At 36.5% G+C, this 25,088-nt stretch overlaps 1 protein-coding gene across 2 annotated transcripts; it reads right to left on the bottom strand.

Annotated features, from left to right (window-relative positions):
- Positions 1-8,072: 8,072 nt before the first annotated feature.
- LOC149819496 (glutathione gamma-glutamylcysteinyltransferase 1-like) lies at positions 8,073-24,880 on the bottom strand. 2 transcript variants are annotated; one of them, XM_089985316.1, is made up of 8 exons: positions 24,803-24,880; positions 24,381-24,537; positions 24,007-24,245; positions 21,345-21,508; positions 21,124-21,175; positions 14,173-14,400; positions 8,470-8,979; positions 8,073-8,381 (listed from the first exon to the last, which is right to left on the bottom strand). In XM_089985316.1, the coding sequence occupies exons 1-8, from the start codon at positions 24,875-24,877 to the stop codon at positions 8,289-8,291; spliced, it is 1,518 nt and encodes a 505-aa protein (XP_089841442.1). In that variant the 5' UTR covers positions 24,878-24,880; the 3' UTR covers positions 8,073-8,288. The 2 variants fall into 2 exon arrangements, with proteins under 2 accessions (XP_089841442.1, XP_089841443.1); XM_089985317.1 differs by lacking the exon at positions 24,803-24,880 and having other exon boundaries at positions 24,007-24,265; positions 24,381-24,486.
- Between the last annotated feature and the right edge of the window lie 208 nt (positions 24,881-25,088).

Genomic DNA, 25,088 nt, shown 5'->3' on the forward strand with positions numbered 1-25,088 from the left:
TTTGGAGGTGGGACCCAGCACAATCCCACACGGGCCTACAGAGACCCGCCATCTCCATTACTTCCCTCTTTCACCTTCCCCACTTCTCTCGTTTCTTTTCTCCCTTCTCCCAACTTTTTCCCATCCGATTTTCGTATGGTAGTTTTGCCGCCGTGGCGCGGGAATTGAGCCCCCAGCACGTCACTTTAGTTGTTTTTTATTTTTTATTTTTATTTTTTTAATACTCCAACGTTTCCTACTAATTCATATGCACACCAAAAGTTTCAGACTTTGCAAATGCCAACCAAAGTTTTTAATTGGGTTATTCAAATGACTGTAATCATAACCTACCTTTAAGTTTATCATTTTACCCTTGTAATTATAAAAATAAAATTATTAATTTACCCTTTAGGAGGACGAGCAAAGTAAGTTTTATGGTGTGTAAAAATGTAAATTGAATATATTTAACAAAAAAATATTGCCTATAATAATACTTGAACCATTGTACTCCTTAACAAAACCTACAACTCCAACTACACCACGAAACTTGTTGTTGATATATATATATATATATATATATATATATATATATATATATATATATATATATATATATATATATATATATATATATATATATTGTGATAAGCCAATCAATCTAATAATTACTCGATCTATTAAAATTTGATCATACATATGTGATCTATATACTTAATTTTATAGGAATAGACTCTTGAACCTTCTTATTACATAGGCAGATAGTTTTGTAAGATTTAAAAATCAACGGTCTACAATTTTAAAAAATAGTCAATGCTTAAAAAAACATATTTTTTATCAAAAAACATGATCCAAGCAAATCAACCATGTTAACACATCTTCAAGGTGAGATTTTGCAAGAAACAACCTGAAACCCCTATTTATTGGTGGTGATAGACTCAAAAAGTGTTAGGCAGATACCACTTTTCTCAAATTATATAAGCTCAATATTAAGTGGACTAAGTTACCCGATCTAAATGAAAACCTTAAAACATAGCAATAACTAATTGATCTTGATTCTTAAATTAGTAAAACTTTTGTCAACTATATATAACTAGGGTCAAATGAAAATGCATTTAGTTTGTGTTCAGATAGATATTTATCGGATCAATTATTGAGGAATCAAATGGACCCAATTGTGTTATAGTGGGTTGAGTAATTATTGGGTTGATTGGCTTATCACAATCTATATATATATATATATATATATATATATATATATTAGAAAAATAATTGATTTATGGTGTATTGGTTAGAGTTGTGATTTTTGTTAGAGAGGTCAATGGTTTAAGTATCATTATAAGTAATAATTATTTGCTAAATACATTTGGTTGACAGCCCTACATATGGTGAAACTTACTTTGCTAGTCCTTCTAAAGTAAGGGTAAACTAGTAATTTTTTATAGCTACAAGGCTAAAATGTTAACTTTGCAATGAGTTTGGTTAACCCAACATTAGTTTATGATTTGTGACATTTGATTAACCCAAGTAAAATTTTTGGTGGGCATTTGCAAAGTCCGAAACATTTGGTTTGTGAATGAATTAGGCCAAAACGTTTGAGGGGCATTTGGATTTTTTTTTTGGGAGGGGGGGGGGGGGGGGGGGGGGGGGGGACGGTGCGAAGGAAAAAAACCATCATCGACCATACATTGGTTGGCCTCTTGTTGGTAAAACAAACCCTTAAAGGTCCCTTGACAATCTAGGAGTACACCCAAATTAGACTTAGCGGCAATGGATGCCACTTGTGAATTTTGAACTTGTGGCATCCCATTGACTTGGTGACATCCACAACTTGTCCTTGCTAGAAGAACAAAACCCTTTGAACGCAACCTTTTTTTTTGTGTGTGTGTGTGGTGGTGGTGGGGGGGGACGGTGCAAAGGAAAAAAAAACTTTACCGACCGCACATCGGTTGGTCTCCTATTGGTAAAACAAACCCTTGAGATCCCCCGACAACCTAAGAGTATACCCAACTCCGACTTTGCGGAAGGAATGCCACTTGTGAGTTTCATCAACTTAATGACATTCACAACTTGTCCTTACCAAATAAACAAAACCCTTTGAAAGCAATCACTTTTTTCCCTTTTTTTTTTTTGGGTGACAGTGCAAAGGAAAAAAACCATCACCCACCACACATTGGTTTTGGTAAAACAAACCCTTGAGGTCCCCTTACCACCTAGGAGTATACCCATTTTCTCCTTTGCAGCAAAGGAGGCCACCTATGAGTTTTGAACTTGTGACATCCCGTCAACTAGGCGACATTTACAAGTTGTCCTTGCGAACAAAGCCCTTTGGAAGCTAGATTGTCCATTCACTTGTCACAACAACAACAACAACAACAACAACAACAACAATGCTTTCATCCCAAACAATTGGGGTCGGCGATATGGACCCAAAAAAAAATCATTTTGGGTCCTCCACATGAATCCTTGTCCTCCAATCATTTCTATCCAATGTCATGTCCTCGGTGAGGTTCAAAGCATTCATATCCTTTCTTATCATCTCCATCCAAGTCTTCTTAGGCCTAACCCAACCTCTTTTGGCTAATAGATTTTCTCATTTCTCCATCCTTCTAACCGGAGCATCATTAGGCCTTCACCGAATATGCCCAAACCATCGTAAACCATTCTCACTCATCTTATTTTCAATGGATGCAACGCCTACCTTCTTACATATTTCCTCGTTCTGAATCTTATCTTTTAGTGTATTTTCACACATCCATCGAAGCATACGCATCTCAGTTACACTCATTTTTTAAAAATGATGTCTCTTGGCAACCCAACATTCTGTACCATATAGTAAAGCGGGTCTAATTGTCGTCCTATAAAACTTTTCCTTCAACAGCAATGGCATTCTACGATCGCATAACACTCCAGTTGCACTTTTTTGAATATTTTTAAAAGGTAAAAAATGCACGTGTCATCTACTGGTAAAAAGTTGTTGAATTCCATTCGATTTGATTCAAGGGTTTTTTAATAAAAAAAATCATTTAATGACATTGGTTGAGAGTTCACCGACCCTTTTGTTTCTATTTATTTTATTTATAACTCAAAGAAATTGCACCAGACATGAAAAACCTAATTGTGATATTGTCCAGATCTCATAGACATAAAACTTTGAAGCTAAGACCCATATTTACAGGGTCTATGTTTGGCCTTGGCTTGTGCAAGAGAGTGCCGCCAACAAGCGCCATTTATTTCATGCAAATTTCATAAGAAATTGCTGAATTAACATCCTTTCTCTCTCAATGTCAAACTATTATAAGTCGGAGAGAGAGAGATGTGATAGCACAAGGGAGCTCCTTTTTTCTCACCATCTACCGATTTTCATGTGCTAATCATTTCATACTTCTTCTCGTATGAAAGCATTATCTAGGTGGCATGATTTTTTTTGAACAAAAAATAATCGTACTATACGGGTAATTTGACATGTTTTCCTAAAAACTCACTATTTGCGATATTTCTCCTTGTCTAAAATCTCAAACAGTTAGTGTTGGAATGTTCTTTTTACCCTTCGCATGTGCAGGATAAAGTTGGCGTGATATATTATTTTGCTCCTTGTATGCCGCATACGCCCACTTAAAATGGGTTTTTATATGTTTTGGTGAACTTTATGCAATTCACATAAAACTATATGTGAACTTTATGTTAAAATTGAACAAAATGAGAAAGGCTTCATATATTTTATGTGCATCAAGTCCTCATATACTTTATGCAGACCTGAGAAAGTCTGCATAAAATATATGAAGACTTGAGGAAGTCCACATAAAATATATGCAGACTTCTTGTTTTGTTCAAGTTTAATAGTAAGTTCACATATAAATTTGTGTGAACTTCGTAAAGTTTGTAAAAAAAAAAATGCGGACCTCATTTTAAGTGAACTTCCTCATCATCGCCTATGTTTATTGTTTGCATGTTTAAGAGAAAATGTCTATCTTTCAGATGATATTTTTTTCCAACCACTCATCAAATCAAGGTGGTTTTGGTGGCAGTGAAAAACCAATGTCACGATCTATCACTTTTTTTATATATTTTTCTAAATTTTCTGTAGAGGTGGCAAAAAAATAACATAGAACAAAAAAAAATTGTGTAGCGCTAGAGGGTGCATATTTCTATTTCGATTTTGAAACTCAGAAATGAGAACCCTAAAGAGGTTTTTGGTTCTGACTCAAAATATGAAAATCATGTGTCTCAACTTTTCAACGACCATAAAAACACAACTTTTCAATATCCTATCGAAGAGATACAAATATGAGAACAAAGATTGTTTTGCAAAAAACAATCACATATTTAAGAGAAAGTTTGCATATATAAAAGTTCACATATGTGAAGGGTAAAAAAGATTTTTTACATTCAAATATTTGTAATTTTAGGCATGAAAAGAATATTGAAAATTATAATATTAAAAAAAAAACATGTCAAATTACTCATACATCATTTTTCATTTTTAGAAAGCCTTGAGATTGAACTTGGAAAGAAAGTCTTCAGACTCATTTGGGGCAAGTTTACGTTGGTTCCCATAATCTTTGTTCAGGCCGAATCTACCCTACCTTTTCGTATAACTGGTAGCAAGACAAGTACCAAAGTTCATTTTGGGATTATTAGTCAGGTCAGCCTAATGACTAAAAGCTAACGTCAATGGATCAGATCTGTATGGGTATCCCCACATGTCCCCAACCTGGATTCCCGGGTATGCGAACAAAAATAGTGACCCGAGTTCTATTTAGTTCAACCTATCTGAACTAACCAAACAGACGATATTCAAGCTTGGCTTATTTTTTGTGTCAAGCCAAGCTTGAGCTCATGAAAAGCCTGAGCTAGACGAGCTGAGCACAAGCAAGCTCATAGACAAAAATAAATATATTTTCTAAAAGTTGAAGACATATATTTTGAGCCCTCAACTTACTAAACCAAGCCCAAACTAATTCATTTACAAAATAAATAATTGTTTTAAACTTGTAAGCACATTTAAACTATAAACTTATTTCTGTGCAGGCTAAACACTTCAACCATCTTGTTTCTACAACAACAAACAACAACAACAACAACTACGCCTTCATCCCAAAACAATTGGGGTCGACGATATGAACAAAAAAAGAAAATCATTCTGGGTCTTCCACATGAATCCTTCTCCTCCAATCATTTCTATCCAATGTCATGTCCTCGGTGAGGTTCAAAGCATTCATATCCTTTCCTATCACCTCCATCCATGTCTTCCTAGGCCTACCCCGACCTATTTTAACTAATATATTTTCTCATTTCTCCATCCTTCTAACTGGAGCATCATTAGGACTTCGCCGAATATGTCCAAACCACCGTAAATGATTCTCTCTCATCTTATTTTCAATGGGTGCAACGCCTACCTTCTTACGTATCTCCTCATTCCGAATCTTATCTTTTATTGTATTTTCACACATCCATCTCAACTACACTCATTTTTTGAATATGATGTCTCTTGGCAGACCAATATTCCGTACCATATAGTAAAGCAGGCCTAATAGTCGTCCTATAAAACTTTCCCTTCAACCGCAATGGCATTCTACGATCGCACAATACTCCAATTGCACTTTTTCATCTTGTTTCTATGATATAAAATATATGTAAGATATATATATATATATATATATATATATATATATATTATTAATAAATGACCAAAGGGGGCTCAACTTGTCTGGCAGGAGCAGTTAGTGAACATCACCTTGTGTTGAGACGTTGCAAGTTCGAACCCCAAACTGTATGGTTGTATACCCGGTAGGGATTAGACTAACCCCAACTTTCTCTGTCAAAAAAAAAATGAACTGCTACAAGCCAAGTTCAGACGAACATTGGTTGTTCATGCTCAAACTTGTTGAGCCTAATTCACAAGTTCGAAACGAGATATTTCCGAGCTGAGCCACAAGCAGCTCATCTCATTTTCCAGCCCTAGTGAGCCCATGTTGGAAATAGCAGTAGCATTGACAAACAAAAGCACAAATTTCACATGATGGTAAAATCATGTGCCATAGCTTTCATATGTTTTTCTGGTGCTGAGGGAGAAGGACAAAAAGTTAGCGTCACCCACAAACAAAAACAAGCTAATCCCTGCAATCAATAATGAGAAACTTGTTGATAGTGAGAGAGAAAGTCATGCAAAATATTATCGGATCAACGTCAGCCGGATACAGCGGATCCACGTTATCCCCCAGCAAGAAAAGCTCAACTGCATCCAGTGTACAACAGTTACAAGATAACCTTTACGAGCAAATGAGGCAAGATAAAGCCTCATCGTCTCCAGAATACTCAGCCTGAAATAGACCACGATCTACAGGGTGGACGACTTGATAAAGATGAAGATACCTGTCGTAAAGAAACTGAAAATAGAGGAAAGACAACAAAAGGATCTTATCCTCATCCAAATGTTATCGCCTTGAGGAGTATAAAGACTTTGAGCCTGGATAAGAAAAACAAAGAAGGTCGATATCCCGTGGATGTAGGCTCGCTCAGTTGCAGAACCACTTAAAAACTCTCTCTCTCTCTCGTTTTTTACTGCTTTCTCATTTCACCCACGAGTTGAGAACTCGTTTACAAAAAGCATCTCTGGCATTTATTAAACAAAGCCACCCTTTTCCAAAGGAAGGGGAGATCCCACTATAATGTCACATTTGTGTTTAAAGATAAAAACTCTCTTTGTCTGTTTTCTCAAGAAATTGATTTGTTATTTCACAGTTAAAAAGGGACCATTTTCATAAAAAGAAAAAAGGCCTGTTAGTAGGGCTAGGGGGTAAACAATAATCCACCAATTTTGGGTTCAGGTTTAAATTATATGGGTCAAGAAAATGAAAGATCATATCCAACTTTTCATTTCAAAATGCATGTAAAATACTTGGTAAAGACGGGTTGAGTTGAATATCTGACCAAAAATCATAGTTCAAGCCTAAACCAAATACTGATTCATTGGGGGTTTGGATTGACCCAAATAGTATTCAGGTTTGTGCTTTATGCCATAATCACAAATAGCGCCAATAAACGATTTCATATTCTTAATCAGCGGATATGATACGGGGATGGATTCGATTGAATGGTCAACCACTTGCAATTTTGGTAGTATTACAAACTTTAAGCGTATTCATGCTGACAATCCATTCATTTAGCGGACAGGAATAAGAACCGTCATTTTCTGCGAAAAGAGGTTATCGACAAGTCTGGGCAATCAATCAGATACTATGATACATTCGACCTTGTTTGTTTTGTAAGAAACTTGTGTTGAATCTAATTCTTACGCAAAAATGGTCCGCTTTTTATCCTTTTGAAGTTTCCATGTATTGAAGGATGTTCATTTTTAAATTCCACATAAAAAATTTTTAAAAAAAGATTGAAAATCATATTTGCACGGTTAGGTGACCAAGTCATTCAAGTCAAACATCAAGAAATCGATGGGGCTTGGCAGAAGGTGCGATGCCCTTGAGGTACCAACCTTGAGCTTGGAGTTGAAGCTCGTTGTAAACCATGTTTTGGAGAACTTGGAGCTGTTTGGGAATTGGTTGCTGGGATGAGTTTATGCATTTATTAAAAGTGCCGGATGTTTGGAAAGTGGTAGCTGGGATTGAAGTTTATGCATTTGGGAAAGGAAGTGAGACCCTCTCTCTTTTGTATTTGCACAAAATCCAACATTTGATGACTACCACTTTTCCAGATGCATAAATTCCACCCGACTGCCAGTTTCCAACCGGAGCCTAATTCCCCATATTCCCTTACTATTCTCGGCTTGGATTCATGACCTTGAGAGCAGAACTTCTGATGCTTCTCGCCACAATTCATTCTGTCTTCCCACTGTATGCTTCAAGTTAGAAGTACTAGTCTAGATTTGTTTTCTGGTTCATCGTCTAACACTATCCAAGCAAAGGTCCATCTAATGATCATTCCCTATCTTTGTTTCAGAATGGGTCGAACTTGAGCTTTACACACACACGAGAGAGAGAGAGAGAGAGAGAGAGAGAGAGAGAGAGAGAGAGAGAGAGAGATCTTACCTCCCTTGAATCTTCTTTGATCCTGATAACTTTCTCCCCATATGAGGTGCCTTGAGATCAAAATCCTCATTAAATATAATAAAAGAAGCATAAACTAATACGTACATCAGTTACAAGAGATGAGCTCATCTCCATCCTTGCTCCTGTGTGATAAAGAAGAGTACGAGGTGGGTGTAGTAGTCTGCGACTCACACAAACACCTAAACTATCCACATAGCACTTGCTATTGCACTAATCAAACATGGCGATTTACAAGAAAGGGTGTACCTAGAATGAGTATGATGGCTCACCAAGATCATCGTCCAGCTTGTTGTCTTTATGCCTCTTAAGAAGGCAGAGCTGCCGTCTCAGGTGTAAAACCTGCAGGTCACATTGAACTTTTGCCTCAAAAACTCATATTTTGCCACTTCTGTTCAAACTTCAAATGAGAGAGAGAGAGAGAGCACACCTCCTCTTGAAGAACGAGCGGATGATTTTCCAAGGAAACCATATCAGAAAATTTCTTATGCACATCGCTTTCCTTGAGAGCATTCCATGTCTTAGGTGGCAGTGCCAGCAGCAAGGCAGTCAATACATCACCGCTCGCCGGATAAGTTTTAACACAGTCACTTCGCTTCGAACCACAAGAAGTCTGGTTTTTCACCTGAGCTGTGGGAACCAGCACTTCTACACCTTGCTCGGAGTTGCCTGCAACAACCTTACCTGAGATAACTGTGGTTGGATCTTCGCGCCCAAGGGATTTAACACATGATACTTTGCAGCAGAATGCATTTGCAGATCCCACCCATCCTGTCAGTATCTCTGCTCCTTGGCAACAAACACTAGCAGCAACTTGTGGCAGGTTCTCATCACTCCCCATAATCGATAAAGCTTTTATGCAGCATGGGTTCTCAGTTGATAGCCACTCAGAGACATATTTAAATAGCTCTGTCTCACGCATCTGTTGCAATACCATTTCCTGAAACAAACTTAAAAACACAACCTTCAGTTCTGGAGAGCATTACAAATTTTGCAACGTCCATGATTCTTGGACACTGATATTCATATTTCCAAACAACAAATAAAAAATACAAACTTGAGCCCTGAGGAATGTTATGGGGACAACAAATTGTACAATATCAATAATTCTTAAACACCAAACACTGATCATTATCATTTCCTTCTCATGCTCATGCATTGACTAAATTTAGTCAAGATCAGAGGTTTGTCCATCCCCAACTTGTAATGAGATATGCGGAAAATACAAAGGGATTCAATAATGAACCGTGCAAATTACAAAACCCACTATGGCGTGAATGCCAAAAGGCAAAAGAATACTATTCAAGAGAGAAAAAGGGAGAGAACTCCTTACATACAAGAGGGGGAAGTCCCCTTTGTATACAAAATGAGATGGCTAAAAAGGGAGGCCACTGGGGCTCCCCCTAACCCAACGGTCCCAACGCCTATTTAGGTGGGGCCCCCAATGGTCCCAAAAAGAGACAAAAAAAACTAAAAAAAACAAATTAAAAAATATACATAAAGATAAGTACAGTGAAAAGACCAAAATACCCCTATCGAGTATATATATATATATATATATATATATATATATATATATATATAATTTAACACACTTCTCAAACTTTAAGAAAACCGAAAGTTTGTTAAGGAGAAACAAAAAGCGAGGAGTTGGGAGCACTTTGGTGAAGAAGTCGGCCAACTGATATTCTGATGTAACATAAGACAATGAAATCATCCATTTTAGGTATTCATCTCGAATATAGTGATAGTCCATTTCAATATGCTTGGTGCGCTCGTGGAAGGTACGATTGCTTGCAATGTAGATCGCAGTTTTGTTGTCACAACACATATTTGAAGGAGTTGAAATGATGACCCCCATATCCCAAAAAAGACTTTTAAGCCATACAATCTCCATAGTTGTAGTTGTCATGACACGATATTTAACTTCAGTTAACTACAAGAATACTTTTTGTGTTTCTTGCACCTCCAAAAAATGAGCAAATCTCTTTAAAAAAATACAAAAAACAGTAGTTGAGATTTGATCATTGGAATTACCTCCCCAATCTGCATCATTATAAGCAGTTAAATCAAAAAAAGAAGAGGATAAGAAAATCTCTTTTAAGATAGTATTCTTGATATATCGCACAATTCTCATGACAACTGTCGAAGGAGCATACTGAAACTGACTTGCTGAATGAACAACATGAGCAATATCCAATCGGGTGATGGACAAGTAAGTGATCCACTTAATTGTCGATAAGAAGTAGGATCATCAAGTAGAACACCATCTTCAAGTCTTAAATTGACATTTATAACTTGATGAGTTTCTACTTTCTTATTATCTGAAATCCCTGACCTAGCACAAATGTCCATTGTCAGCTTTATTTGGGATAGAATATATCCTCTTTGTGAATAGGTCACCTCAATACCCAAAAAATATCTCAAAAAACCCAAGTCAGACATATCAAAAGTTTTTTTTAACATAGATTTAATGTCATTTACTCCCTCAATGTCGCTTCCGGTGATGTTCATATCATCAACATAAAGGAGAAGAATTATAATAGAATCATCTATTTTCTTAACAAAGAAAGCAGTGTCAGTATAACATGAAACAAAACCCAAGTTAATTAACACATTAATAAATTTGTCATACCAAGCATTGGGAACATGTTTAAGACCATACAATGATTTCTTTATTTTCAAAACTTTTCCATTTAAACTCATACCAGGAAGAAGATCCATATAAATCTCTTCACTAAGATCTCCATTTAAAAAAACATTTTTAACATTAAGTTGATAAATATGTGATTTTTTAATAGAAGCAATTACAACAAGAGCTTAAACACTTGTCATTCGAGCAACTGGGGCAAACCTCTCATCATAATCTACCTCATACTCTTGTGCATGGCCTTTAGCTACCAATCTAGCCTTATATCTTTTTAAAGATCTATCACTTTTCATTTTTACCTTAAAAATCCATCTACATCTAATGGGTTTCTTACATTGAGGAGGATCCACAAGTTCCCAAGTTTGGGCTTTCTTAAGTGCATTGAGTTTATGTTCCATGGCTTCATTCCAATGTGCATATTGTTTAGCATCATTGTAATGAGATAGTTCATAAAAAGAGTGGATGGCTAATAGACAAGTTCTAAAATGTGGTGAAAAAGACTCATAAGACACAAATCTATTTGGTGCTTTAGAGATACGATTTGACCTTCTTTGAGATGATTCTTCTAAAGAAATATTTTGAGAAAATTTACCAAAAGCACATGGATGAGTATTTTCACTTATTATTTGTTACTTTCATGAGTTCATTTTGATTTTCAACTTCATTGATAAGTTCAAGATTTTCAATCGAATTTGATTCAGCTTGCCGGGTTAGTAAATCAAATAAGAAAAATAGTCATTATTTTCTTTTGGATCATCATTTGCAAAACCATCTTATTCTTCAAGGAAAGTAACATCTTTTGAGATATAAAGTTTATTATTTGATAAGTCAAAGCATCGGTATCCTTTTTGTTTTTCACCATATCCTAAGAAAATACATTCAATAGCCTTCGGAGAAAGACTATCATTTTTGCAAGTAAGGACATAACATTTACAACCGAAAATTCTTAGACTTTTGAAATCCGAAGACATATTATAAAGTTTTTCAAAAGAAAAAAACATTTTTTAAAGACGACGTAGGGGTTCCATTAATAAGGTATGTTGAAGTTAAAGCGACTTCGGCCCAAAAAGACTTTGGAATATTTTTAGAAATTAGAAAGGTTCTAGTTGTTTTTATAATGTGCCTATGTTTTCTTTCCGCAAGACTAATTTGTTGCGGTGTGTTAAGACAAGATCTTTGATGATAAATTCTATTTTGTCGCAAATAAGTTTGAAATTTATTTGACATATATTCTCCTCCTGAATTCGATCTTAGAATAGATAAACTACTTAGAAATTGATTCTTAATCTGTATGAAAATCTTTAAAGATGAAAAACACTTCGGATTTTCTATTTAGAAAGAAAATCCATGTGTATCTAGTGAAATCGTCCACAAAAATTACATAATATGAGAAACCTCCCTTAGACATGATAGGAGAAGGACCCCAAACATCGAAATGAACCAATTCAAACAGTTGTGACAATCATCTCTACTCTTGACATTTACAAAATTACAAAATGACTTGGATGGTAGAGTCGAAAAATCCATAAAATATAGATCGCCCCTCCTATGGCCTTGCCGAACTGGAGATCATGCACGGTGCAATCTTTAGGTGAGAAAGAAACTTGACAACCTTGATGGGTAATTTGAGAGACCGAAAATAAGTTTAAATTGATTTTTTGAACACCCTTTTGGAACAAAAATTTCTTGAGAATGTTTTAAAACAAGTGTTCCAATGTTTTCAATTTTCAAAGAAGACCCATCAGCTGCTGAAACATAAGATGTGTGAATGAAATGAACATTAGAAATGACGTGTTTATATGATATCATGTGAAAAGAAGCACCGGAGTCCAAAATCCACATACCTAGAAGAGACGAAGAAGTTGCAATGGTGACACCCAAAGTAGAGGAGCATTTAAGGAGATGTTAAAATGCCTCCAAAATTTGATTTAGAGTGTCTTTAATGTCTCATTCATTGTTGTTCACTTTTTTATTTTGGACATTTTCACTAACAGCGGCCACTTTTCCTTTAAGCTTAGGACATAATATGACCCGGTTCATTATAATAGTAACAAATGATGCCCTTTCTAAAGCCATTATTCTTGGCAAAATGAGGAGGTCTATAAGGCTTAACATTGGATCCCGGCCTAGTAACAACCAAGATCTCATCACTTTTATGAGTCATGCCAAGACGAGTTTCCTATTGGCACACTTCGGCAAGCGCATCTTCAATAGGTAAGGCCTTGCCTCTATGAAGAAAGTATGCACTTGTTCAAATTTCGATCTAAGACCGTGAAGAAATTGAAAGAAATGTTCTTTCTCAACTAGTTCTCTTCTTAATTCAACATCTTCCGAAGCCACCCATTTGAGCTCAAGAAGAGCAAGTTCATCCCAAAGGGGAGACAAAACACTAAAACAATCTCGGACACTCATGTCCCCTTGTTTAGTGGATCGAATTTTTTCTTGACAAAAAAATTGTCTAGCTAGATCCTTTTGAGTATAGAACCAAGCTTCATTGACTCTTCTAAACTTAGCAATGTTGGCACAAATTTTTATGTCAACATTGTTCATGAACCATGCTAAAATTTTAGCGCGGTTACTTTCCCAATCTTCTACCTTTGTTTGATGCTCATTGATTGCTTTAATGTGATCCTCACCATCAAGAGCCCTTTCGACACCACCTTCGATCTTGGTGAGCTTCAATGTTGGTTCAAGAGTGGTACCCATTAAGAAACCCCAAAGTTTCTTTCCACGAAGATGATTCTCCACTGTCGAAGCCTACATCAAATAATTTGATCCGTTGAGCTTGAAGGAAAGTTTTACTCTTGTGTCGTGCTCCATGAAGAAGAAGAGTGGTAGAGATGAGAAAGAACTTAGAAAAACACTTCCAAGATTACAAATAACCCAATTGGCTTTGATACCATGTAATGAGATATGCGAAAATACAAAGGGATTCAATAATGAACCAAATAACATGCGAAAATACAAAGGGATTTAATAATGAACCAAATAACACAAGCACTTAACGTGCAAATTACAAAAACCACTATGGGGTGAATGCCAAAAGGCAAAAGAATATTATTCAAGAGAGAACTCCTTACATTCAAGAGGGGGGAAGTCCCCTTTATATACAAAATGAGAGGGCTAAAAAGGGAGGCCATTGGGGCTCCCGATGATAGACGTTGGGGACCCCAACGCCTATTTATGTGGGGCCCCCAATGGTCCCAAAAAGAGGACAAATAAGAAAAAGAAAAAAAGGAAAAACTAAAAAATATACATAAAGATACGAAGTACAGAGAAAAGACCAAAATACCCCTATCGGGTATTTTGGTATATACACAAGGAAATACATATATATACTAATGTGTGTATGTGTGTGTGTGTGTGTATATATATATATATATATATATATATATACATTAACACAACTATACCATACTCTGCAAAATTTTCAAAACATTTTGCCAAGGCCCAAAATAAAAAGCATGACCATGTTACAAAGACCTTGAAAGCAAGTCTTCCTTTCTCCTCCTCACTTAATCCTGTTTCCCCTTCTTCTTGCCTTCGAACCTCTGCAACCCACTTGATGAACTCTTCTACATTGGAGGGTAGGAATGTAAAAATGACAGAGAGGGCTTTCTGCACTGTATTTATACCCTCGGACTTCAGAAGGCATGGGACTTTATCAAGCAAGTAGCTCGCAATGCCAACCCAGCCATCATGCTTACAGCTCTACACAAAAACATGAAACAAAATCATGCAATGAGCTATGGAAAGACATAGCAGTCCTAATATATTTCATGAAATTGCCCACAGAAAAATGAATTACAAAAATGAAACTGAATCACCAGTTAAACATAACACACATCAGTTGCCCAGGTAAGCCTCAGCAATGTCCACAACATGACCAGATACTATGGCACCTATCAAGTTGCTTGAATGATCTGGGTAAGCCAAAGGCAACCGAATAATCAGCCCCAACAAAGAAAGAAACAAAGCTTCTACAACAAGCTCTAGGGTTTTCATGCAAGGAAGGAGTGGGGGAGTATCATGCTTCAAGTAAGCTAAATGACACAATGACATAGGCTGCAATAAAGCTGATCAAATTGCTCGTGGATTGGAACAGGATTAAAGTGGACTCAAGACATTACATACTATTTACTTCTTGTTCTTGTTGGGTATTCTGATGAATGCTTTATACATCAGGTGTGAGGATACCGACATTTATGCATTTCCTTTTTAGTGTAGATGGTCATTATCAATCCAAGGAAGTAACGTTCATGCACATTTTGTACTAGAGCTTTGGAATCTGTGGACTTTTAGGCTGTTTTGTACATACTGCTAAATCTTCCTTAAGGTCTACTATACCCTTTTTCCAAACTTCCACACAAACATGCAGTACATTTGGATGCACACGTAGATACACAGACTGTTAAAATGTAATCATTTATCTTGTTGTATGTATGTATATATATATATATATATATATATATATATATATATATATATATATATTTTGCTCGTAATAACCCGAAAAGGGTATTTCTATAATTTTCTATTTTACGCATATTTCATTTGGAATATGATTGTATTTTTCTTCTTTTATTTTTTCTTTTCTTATTTACTTTTTTTTGTTTTTTGTGGATTGTGCCACCTAGGGAAGGCTCCCCAAAAGAGTCATTGGGGAGCCCCCAACAGTCACAAATGTGACCATTGGAGGCTCCCAACGGTCACAAATGTGACCATTTTCAATATATTTTTCCTTTTCATGCCTTTGTACATGATTGTTTTTCTCACGCCTTTGTGCGTACTTGTTCAAGTGTTATTTGAGTGCCTTTGTGCACATCGCTTGTGAGGTATTTGTGCTTGTATGCGTATTGTCTCTTCGTAGACATTTTCACATACACATGCACAATTCTAGGTCATCTGTAGTGAAGGAACATTCCATTAATACAAAGAACTTATTGCTCGCAGGCTCTAATCCAGGCAAATTTTGAACCCCAATATTTTGAGGTTGCCAGACTCCTGAAGTTCCCTGGCAAGGTGGAAGCATCCGTGAGTTGCTAATACAATAGTCTGACTAATTTTGCATGCCATTCTATCCATGATGATACACAAGAGCTTTGGAGCAAACTAATTTCAAGTTGAATCAACATCACTATTCATAAGCTTGCCAAATAGACATAACCTATGTTTTTAAGTATTGTCCACCACGGGGAAAATGCACATAGTGGCATCAAATTTTTCACAATTAGTTTAGCACTCCAGTTCAAAACAGATGGAACCATAGTATGCTGCAACATGGAACCATAGTACTGTTAAATTGTATTTTATCTTATATATATATATATATATATATATTTCTGTATATGTATCTATCTAATCATATATATTTAAATATATATTTATACCCGATAAGGGTAAAGCAGTCTTTTCAATTCATTTTACACATATTCTTATTTAAAGAATATGTATGTAATTTTCTTTCTTTCATTTTAATTTCTTTTCTTCTTTTTTTATTATTTTTGGCTTTTAGTCATGGAGGGGCCCACTTCATGTGAACGTTGGCCCCCTCCAACGGTCAATAGAATGATCGTTAGAGGGGCTCCAACGTTCACATGAGGAGCCCCTCCAATGGCTCTCTCATTTCCTTATAAATAGGGGACTTCCCCTTCATTGTAAAGTAAGCTTTTCTTAAAAGCTCTCAAGTATGGCTTTAATAATAAGAGATATTCTTATGCTTTTGTGCATGGTAGTTTCCTGCCTTTGTGCACGTCTGAGTGTTCTCCTTGTGCCTTTGTGCACACTTTTTACATCTAGCATATGGATGTTATGATGTTTCAAATGACAAACTATATGTCAAAAGGAAGGTGACCTTTTAAGAAAATAATAGTGTTTTAAAAAAAATGAGTCACATGAAAATAATGTTGATTATTCCTTTTTATTTGACCTATTATCTAGAAATGATGATATTAGTGACAATTAATTATCATGTAATGATACCAGTGATCATGAAATAGATGAAAATGATTCCAATCCATCTACCAACCATCATCAAGAAAGAGGGACATCTAGTAATCCTATCACTTATACACATGCAATTGAATAATATAATGAACCTGGGGAATCTACCTCCTCTTATGATAAAAATCCTAGAAGAACTGAAAGAACTAGAAAAGTTCCCTTAATATTTGTATCATTCGATTCATTCTCACCTAAATATAAAGCTTATCTTAGTGCCATTCACTCATATTTTGAGCCTAGAAACTTTGAGGAAGCCGAAAAATGTGTTAAATGGAAAGAAGCTATGAAAAACGAACTTAGAGATCTTAGGAAAGCCAACACATGAGAATTTCAAAATCTCTTTAACGGAAAGAAAACCATAGGATGCAGATGAGTGTTTAAAGTGAAAACCAAGAGTGATGAATCTCTTGAAAGATATAAAGTTCTCTTAGTAGCAAAAGGGTATAGTCAAGAATATAGAATTGACTATGATGAAACATTTGCTCCGGTAGCTCGCATGGTCACTGTTAGATGTCTCATCACCATCGCCTCAATTAAGAAATGAAATATTTTTTAAATGGACGTCAAAAATGCTTTTTTAAATGGAGATCTTAATGAAGAAATCTATATAGATGCTCCACCAGGTATGGAAACTCCTAAAGGAAAAGTTCTTCGATTACGAAAAACTCTTTATGGTTTAAAATAAGCTGTCAAAGTTTGGTACGACAGATTTAATAATGTAATGTTAGAAAATGGTTTTTCATCATGTTATACTGACACTGCTCTGTTTGTTAAGAAATTTGATACAGGAATTGTAATATTATTGTTATAACAGGTGATGATGTCAAAGGAATCAAGAGCATTAAATCTACATCAACCACAAAATTTGAAATGTCAGACTTAGGTTTTCTGACATTTTTTGGGTATTGAGGTTGTCTATTCTCACAAAGGTTATTTTTTATCTCAAACTAAACTTGCTTGTGAGGTTATTGACAGATCAAGAACATAGTGACAAACATTTTTATCGACAATTTCTCATTTTTTAAAAACTTGAGAGAAATTGAAAAAATCCATAAATCTTGCACTTTTTCGACAAAATCTCAACAATAAAAAATAAATTAAAAATCTAAAATAATTTTTATAAGAAAATATTAATAAAATTTATTAATATCGTGTTTAAATCGCGATAAATAGTTGTTTAAAACGTAAATATCGCATATAAAACGCAATATTTATGTTTTTTCATACATCTCGTGATATTTTGAAAATCTCGCAAGAAATTGCTGTTTTAAACTTTCAGGCAATTTCTCGTGATATTATCACGAGACTATGTCACATGGGTGCGGGTGCGGGCGCGGGTGCGGGTGCGGGGATTCGGCACTTCCAAAAAACCCGGGTGCGGGGGTGCGGCAGGGGCAAAAAAAAAAAAACATATATATATATATATATATATATATATATATATATATATATATATATATATATATATATATATATATATATATATATATATATATGCGACGCGGGTTTTTTCAAATTTCATTTTATATACAGCTGCACGCACCCATTTCGTCAGGAGAACAGTGGAAATCCTTTACTAAAAAGAACCATCATTATCATTTATTATGGAGAGAGAAAATCCTTTACGAAAAAGGATTGAAAAGGCAGCTGCTGTCAGCTGTCATTTATTGTGGAGAGAGAAAATCCTTTACGAAATTGAAAAGGCAGGAGCAGCAGCTGCTGTCATTTATTGTGGAGAGAGAAAATCCTTTACGAAATTGAAAAGGCAGGAGCAGCAGCTGCTGTCATTTATTGTGGAGAGAGAAAATCTTTTACGAAATTGAAAAGGCAGCTGCTGTCAGCTGCTAGCAGATTTTTTTTTTTAAAAAAATTTCGCAGCCCATTTCGTAGGGCAATTTTTTTTTTAAAAAAAAAAATCCAAACAAAAATGGACTGAAATGATCCTGGGTGCGGTCAACGCACCCAGGATTGGGTTGACCGCACCCGCATCCGCGTTGAGTCGCGTCGACGCGGGTGCGGCACCCTGCTAGCCGAATCCCTGTGACATAGTCACGAGATTTCATAAATCTCACGATATTTATCACTATGATCAGGAATTACAGATGACAAGGTCTGTGAAACTCCTGAAATAATAGGATAAAAAATGAAGATTGACGATGGGATTCCTCTGAAAGATATCACTCCTTACAGGCAACTGGTTGGATCACTAACATATCTCAACATTACCAGACCTGATATCTAGTCAGTTTCAACATGCCCCTTCTACAGTACATATGAGCGCAATTCTCCGAATTATCAGATAAATAAAGGAAATTGTAAACAAAAGGGTATTTCTATCTTCCTCATATGATTTAAACTTAATTGCTCATACCGACTCTGATTGAGGAGGTGATTTTAGGAGAATCCTTGGTTTCTTGGAGATGCAAGAAACAACAAAAAGTGTCCCTCTCATCTACCGAAGCTAAGTAACGAGCCATGACAACCACTACCATGGAAATTGTTTGGATTCGGAGATTGCTGGAAGACATGAGCATACACATTCAAGGGCCCACAAAATTGTGTTGTGATAATAAAAGTACAATATATATTATTAAAAATCACACATTTCATGAGCGCACGAAGCACATTGAGATGGACTGCCATTATGTTCGAGAAGAATACTTAAGAAGAATCATAGACCTCTCTTATGTAACATCTTAATATCAACTGGTAGACTTCTTCACCAAGGCATTGTGTTCTCCAAGATTTAACTTTCTTCTTGACAAACTTTCGGTTATGTCATCCTAAAGTTTGAGGGGGGGGGGGGGGTTAAATTGTATTTTATCTTTTATATATATTTATAGAGAGAGAGAGATACATATGCATACATATATATATATAATCATATATATTTAAATATATATTTATACCCATTAAGGGTAAAACAGTCTTTTCAATTCATTTTACGCATATTCTTATTTAAAGAATATGTATGTAATTTTCTTTCTTTTTTATTTTTAAATTTCTTTTGGATTTTAGCCATGGAGGGGCCCACTTCATGTGACCGTTGGTGGCTTTTAGCCATGAAGCTTGCCAAATAGACATAGTGGCATCAAATTTTTCACAATTAGTTTAGCACTCCAGTTCAAAACAGATGGAACCATAGTATGCTGCAACATGGAACCATAGTACAGCGCAACATGATTCATTAATACCTAAAACAGATGTCCCCATTGAGTTAAATAAATATTCAGATTTATTTCTTTGAGTTTTTGGAGCCATATGGACCCCCAAAATCCTCAGATTTTCTAAGGACTATTTTTTCCTTTCTCCAGATAAATATCTTGGAAGAATTTAATGAATCTGAAAAAACTTCCTGCTCCAAATGGATCCTGACCATCATAATGTGGACAAGATCAGCATATAAATCCAAAATTGATGATATTTACAACCATGCACCTATGATATGCTCAAAGGACACACACACATACACATGTGCATCCATACACACACACATGTGAACCAGATCTATCTCCCAGCTTGGATGTTCTCAACAGTTGCTTGTGCAGGTGTCGCATGTATGTCACGTGCATGCAAAATCGAACTGTATCCTTGCTTGGCAGTTCTCAACAGTTGCTTGTGCAGGTGTCGTGTGTATGTATCATGCATGCAAAATCGAACTGTATCCTTGCTTGGCAGTTCTCAATTGTTTCTCAAAAGCATACTGCCACAACATTTCCATAGGATAGGCATACCTATGCTTTGAATATCCTACCAACATTTGCTGCAACAAGGGTGGGAGATCTAGAAAAGATTCATTTTGCTTTTGTGTGTGTGAATAAATGAATGAAATGGAAAAGTAGGACTTTTTCTGGGATCATTAATATGCTATTGTTTCTGATACATCAGGAGAATATTCCAAAGTTGAGTATAAGTTGCATATGATATGGTGACTAACTAAAAGTCATCTACATTTACAATAATTCGGAATATATAGCTGTTATCTTTATACAAAGGATTTGAAAGACTATCCACTTATGCACAATCTATATTTCCAAGTTGTCCGTCATAGACAAAACGGAAAAAAGACTCTCAGGAGTCAGGACTCAGAAATTACTGTAGTATTGAGCCTGTCTTAATAAGACACTGACATGCATGACTTGAACATGTCAAATTGTCAAGTAATTTGATACAAAGCAGCAAAGATAAAATGGTCATGAGACAGGTACATCTCAAAATCAACTCATGGGAGACTGTTCAAATCACAGTCCAACGAGTTCCAGAGAGTGGAATTTGATCAGAAGTGACCTGGTGAATAACGTCTTGGAAGAGCCATTCATTTTAACCAAAGCAGTGAACTTAGATTGAAAACACATGCATATAAATTAAGTTATTAAACACATACAAGTCCTATATAAGCCTAATGAATATAAATGCTTCTGGTATCATTACCAGCGTATACAGCAAAGATGGAGCCTTCTGAAGCTTGGAAACTAACATGAACCTGAAAAGTTACAAATACTGGTAAGCCAACATAGCTTAAACATTACCAGCTTTCTTGCAAAATCTCAAAACTTTAATCAAAAGTGGCTTTCAAATGTTGTTCAAAATCCAACTTATTATCATTGTTCCATATCTATGGACAGAGAGTTACTACATGACCAAATGCATACCCCCTACGATATCCGGTTGCTTCATCAATAGTGTCCATGGCCTGCCAAAGAAGTGGAAGTGGAACCCAATGCGGAGGGTACTTAAAGCGAGCAACATCCAGAATGAGTGCCATATCTTTTCTAGAGTGATATCCACCTATAGGTGAAAAATGACCAGTTCCTGTCTGCAAACCAATTAATAACAATCTAGACATGTTTGAGCCTCCAGATCACAAAATTCAAAGTAGTCATTTTAGGAAAAATTTGAAGCAGTGAAAAGCCAGCAGCCATTAATTAAACGCAAAACACATCTTCACTAGCTACAGACAAAGTGCAAGAGCATGTTACCTAATGCAGTGTACCATCTTCAGCAAAACAAAGTAAATTTCAGATAAACCTAACAGTCCATAGCCAACATAATCCAATTGGTATCCAGCATGGTCAAATCACACGAACTACCAAAACCAATACAGAAAATTTCTACATGATAAGCATCAGATTAAATTTATAAACATATGGTTGAGTAAAGGTTTGCACAAACTATCATGGTATAAACTATGAGTACTTTGGTGCCTCTATATAAGAATAAGAGTGATATACAAAATTGCACAAACTATCGTGGTATAAAACTCATGAGTCATACTATGAAACTTTGGGAGAGGGTGATTGAGTCTAGGTTGAGTAAGGTTGTCATGATATCGGAGAATCAATTTGGTTTTATGCCTCGAAGATCAACTATGGAAGCTATACATCTTCTTAGACAACTTATTGAGATATATAGAGAGAGGAACAAAGATTTGCATATGGTTTTTATTGATTTGGAGAAGGCATACGATAGAGTACCTAGGGACGTTCTTTGGTGGACAATGATGAAGAAAGGTGTTTCTCTCAAGTACATTAGTATAATTAAAGATATGTATGAAAGAGTAGTAACCAATGTCCGCACTTGTGGAGGGGTGACAATCAATTTTCCTATAACGGTTGGGTTACATCAAGGATCTGCTTTAAGCCCTTTCCTATTTGCTATAGTGATGGATGAGCTTACGAGATCAATTCAAGAAAATGTGACGTGGTGTATGTTGTTTGTTGATGATATTTTTTTGATTGATGAGTCTAGAGCTGGGGTTAATGCTAAGTTAGAATTATGGAGACAGACATTAGAAGCAAGAGGTTTTAAGTTGAGTAAGAGTAAGATAGAATATATGGAATGTCGGTTTAGTAAGCAACGAAGTAGTGATGGGAGTGTAGTGAAGCTTGGTGAGCAAGAAATACCGGTGGATGATTGTTTCAAATATTTGGGATGTATCATTCAAAAGTATGGAGAAATTGATGGAGATGTAAATCATAGGATAAAGGTTGGGTGGATGAAATGGAAAAGTGCAATTGGAGTGTTGTGCGATCGTAGAATGCCATTGCGGTTGAAGGGAAAGTTTTATAGAACGACTATTAGGCCCGCTTTGCTATATGGTACGGAATGTTGGGCTGCCAAGAGACATCATATTCAAAAAATGAGTGTAGCTGAGATGCATATGCTTAGATGGATGTGTGGAAATACAATAAAAGATAAGATTCGGAACGAGCAGATACGTAAGAAGGTAGGCATTGCACCCATTGAAAATAAGATGAGAGAGAATCGTTTACGGTGGTTTGGACATATTCGGCGAAGGCCTAATGATGCTCCAGTTAGAAGGATGGAGAAATGAAAAAATATATTAGTTAAAAGAGGTTGGGGTAGGCCTAGGAAGACTTGGATGGAGATGATAGGAAAGGATATGAATGCTTTGAGCCTCACCGAGGACATGACATTGGATAGAAATGATTGGAGGAGAAGGATTCATCTGGAAGACCTAGAATGATTTTCTTTTTTGGTTCATATCGCCGACCCCAATTGTTTTGGGATGAAGGCGTAGTTGTTGTTGTTGTTGTTGTATGGTTGAGTAAAGGTTTACTAGAAACAAGCAGTTAGAAACAGCTGCTAAATCTGTTTGGAATTGCATCACTAGATGCTTTGAGAAAAAAGTCTATTAGCAAGATGTTCCTGACTGCATTTCAGAAAACATAAAGTTACAAAGAAGCCAGTCATAAGAGGCCACATGATAAACTGCACACCATCAATCCATGCCAAGAAACGAGTGGGGTGCAACAACAAGTTCCAAAGGACAGAAATCAGTTCTTGCCCATTACTAGTTAGACAAAATTTTCTCTCTCATAAACTCGACCTCGTGGAGAGATTCATCGCTACCAATCTTTTAGATGACTTTGCAAACTTTTGGTGCCCAAAAAGGCTTCAGAATCTTTGGATAGCTTGCAGACGAACAGATCGTAGCCATTGATTCTAAGATCATAGGTTTTGATCAACTAATAGACTTAAAATACGAAGTAATTACATGATGCCACATACAACAACGGATCAAAAAATAGGACCAATTTAGATCCAATTAGTTCAAAACCCATGTGCACCTGATTGTTTTAGAAAATATATAATTTTTAATCAAATCGAATAACTGTTGAAAAAAAAAAACAAATATATCCTTAATAACTCAAAAAGCATACAAATTCCCAAATATTCATCCCCGTTACTTCTACCCCTACAATATAGCACAGGTACCAAACTGTTAATAATCACAAAAAAATACGAACTCATTGTAGTTAAATGGTAAGGGGAACAGATAAAGGAAGCAACCTGTTGAAAAGCACCCCGGTGATATGAAGCTATCAGGTGGCACTCCTCCGAGGAAGCGCAATTGATAACGTGCTTCCGAAAATCATTGGTCGAGGTCTGGTTCGTGCGGAACGCCTCGACTTTGGCTCCCGCGCACTGAGCCAAACACGTAACCTTCCCGAACGTTATTCCTTCGGCCTTAACCTTCTCCAGAGGCTCGCAGCAATCCAACATGGACTCGTCGAACCACCTCCAAGGCCCTGAATCCTCACCAAAAGCACTACCGTTGCAGAACTCACATCCGCCGATAATGACGCAAATCCCTCAGAATCGCGAAAAAACAAAACATAAAACCAAAAAAAAATCTCAAGAGAGGCAGAAATTCCGAGGTTCACCTTTCCATTTTCTGACGGGATCGACCCCGAGGGCATTGAGGACCACAGCTAGGCTCGCGAGACCGCAGTAGGCGGGCTCGGACTGCGTCTGGAAGTAAGATATCAGCTTGAAAAAGCCTTCCATTGTTCCATTCACTAGGGCTTCAGAGAAGAGTTGCTGGAGAGATTCGAAGCCAGAAATCGCATAGTATTAACCACAAATCGAAACAAAAAAAGAAGAAGATAATGAAGATGATGATAACGGCGATGACTAGGATTTCGAAACCCTCTATAACGAGCAATGCCCAATGAAATAGAATGAGCGTGCCTGGTTGTCGACGATCGAGTACATGTAAGAAAAAAACGCGATTCTATAGAGAAGATTCCAAAAAAGAGATCAATGAGAGAAGGAGGATCAGAAGAAGGAGATCTCGGGGGAGTACCTTTCCTTCGGAGGAAGCGAACTCGATGGCTGGCGGAGAAGGGAGGACGCGCCTGTACAGACCCGCCATCGCCATCCTTCTCCCACCTCTCTCTCTCTCTCCCTTTCTTCCTTTCCCTTCCCTTTCACGTCTCGATTTTATAGTGGTTTTGCCGCCCTGGCGAGGCAAGTGGGCCCCCATCCCTGACCGTCAGACGATTCGAATCCGAGTAAAGGTGTTGACCAAAGGCGCGCATTTCTTGACACGTTATTGAATCGAAAAAATAAGCTAACCAATAGTTTGGGGG

Source organism: Nuphar pumila, chromosome 13 (genome assembly GCF_984573655.1).
Source record: "Nuphar pumila chromosome 13, dmNupPumi1.hap1.1, whole genome shotgun sequence".
NCBI classification, from domain to species: Eukaryota; Viridiplantae; Streptophyta; class Magnoliopsida; order Nymphaeales; family Nymphaeaceae; genus Nuphar; species Nuphar pumila.

Excerpts from the sequence above, each read along its gene's own strand:
- LOC149819496 (XM_089985316.1), bottom strand. The coding sequence starts at position 24,877 with ATGGCGATGGCGGGTCTGTACAGGCGCGTCCTCCCTTCTCCGCCAGCC. Across the intron at positions 8,980-14,172 it reads AAGGAAGACTTGCTTTCAAG|GAAATGGTATTGCAACAGAT; the intron begins GTCTTTGTAACA and ends AGTTTGTTTCAG. Across the intron at positions 8,382-8,469 it reads CGCTCGTTCTTCAAGAGGAG|GTTTTACACCTGAGACGGCA; the intron begins GTGTGCTCTCTC and ends TGTGACCTGCAG.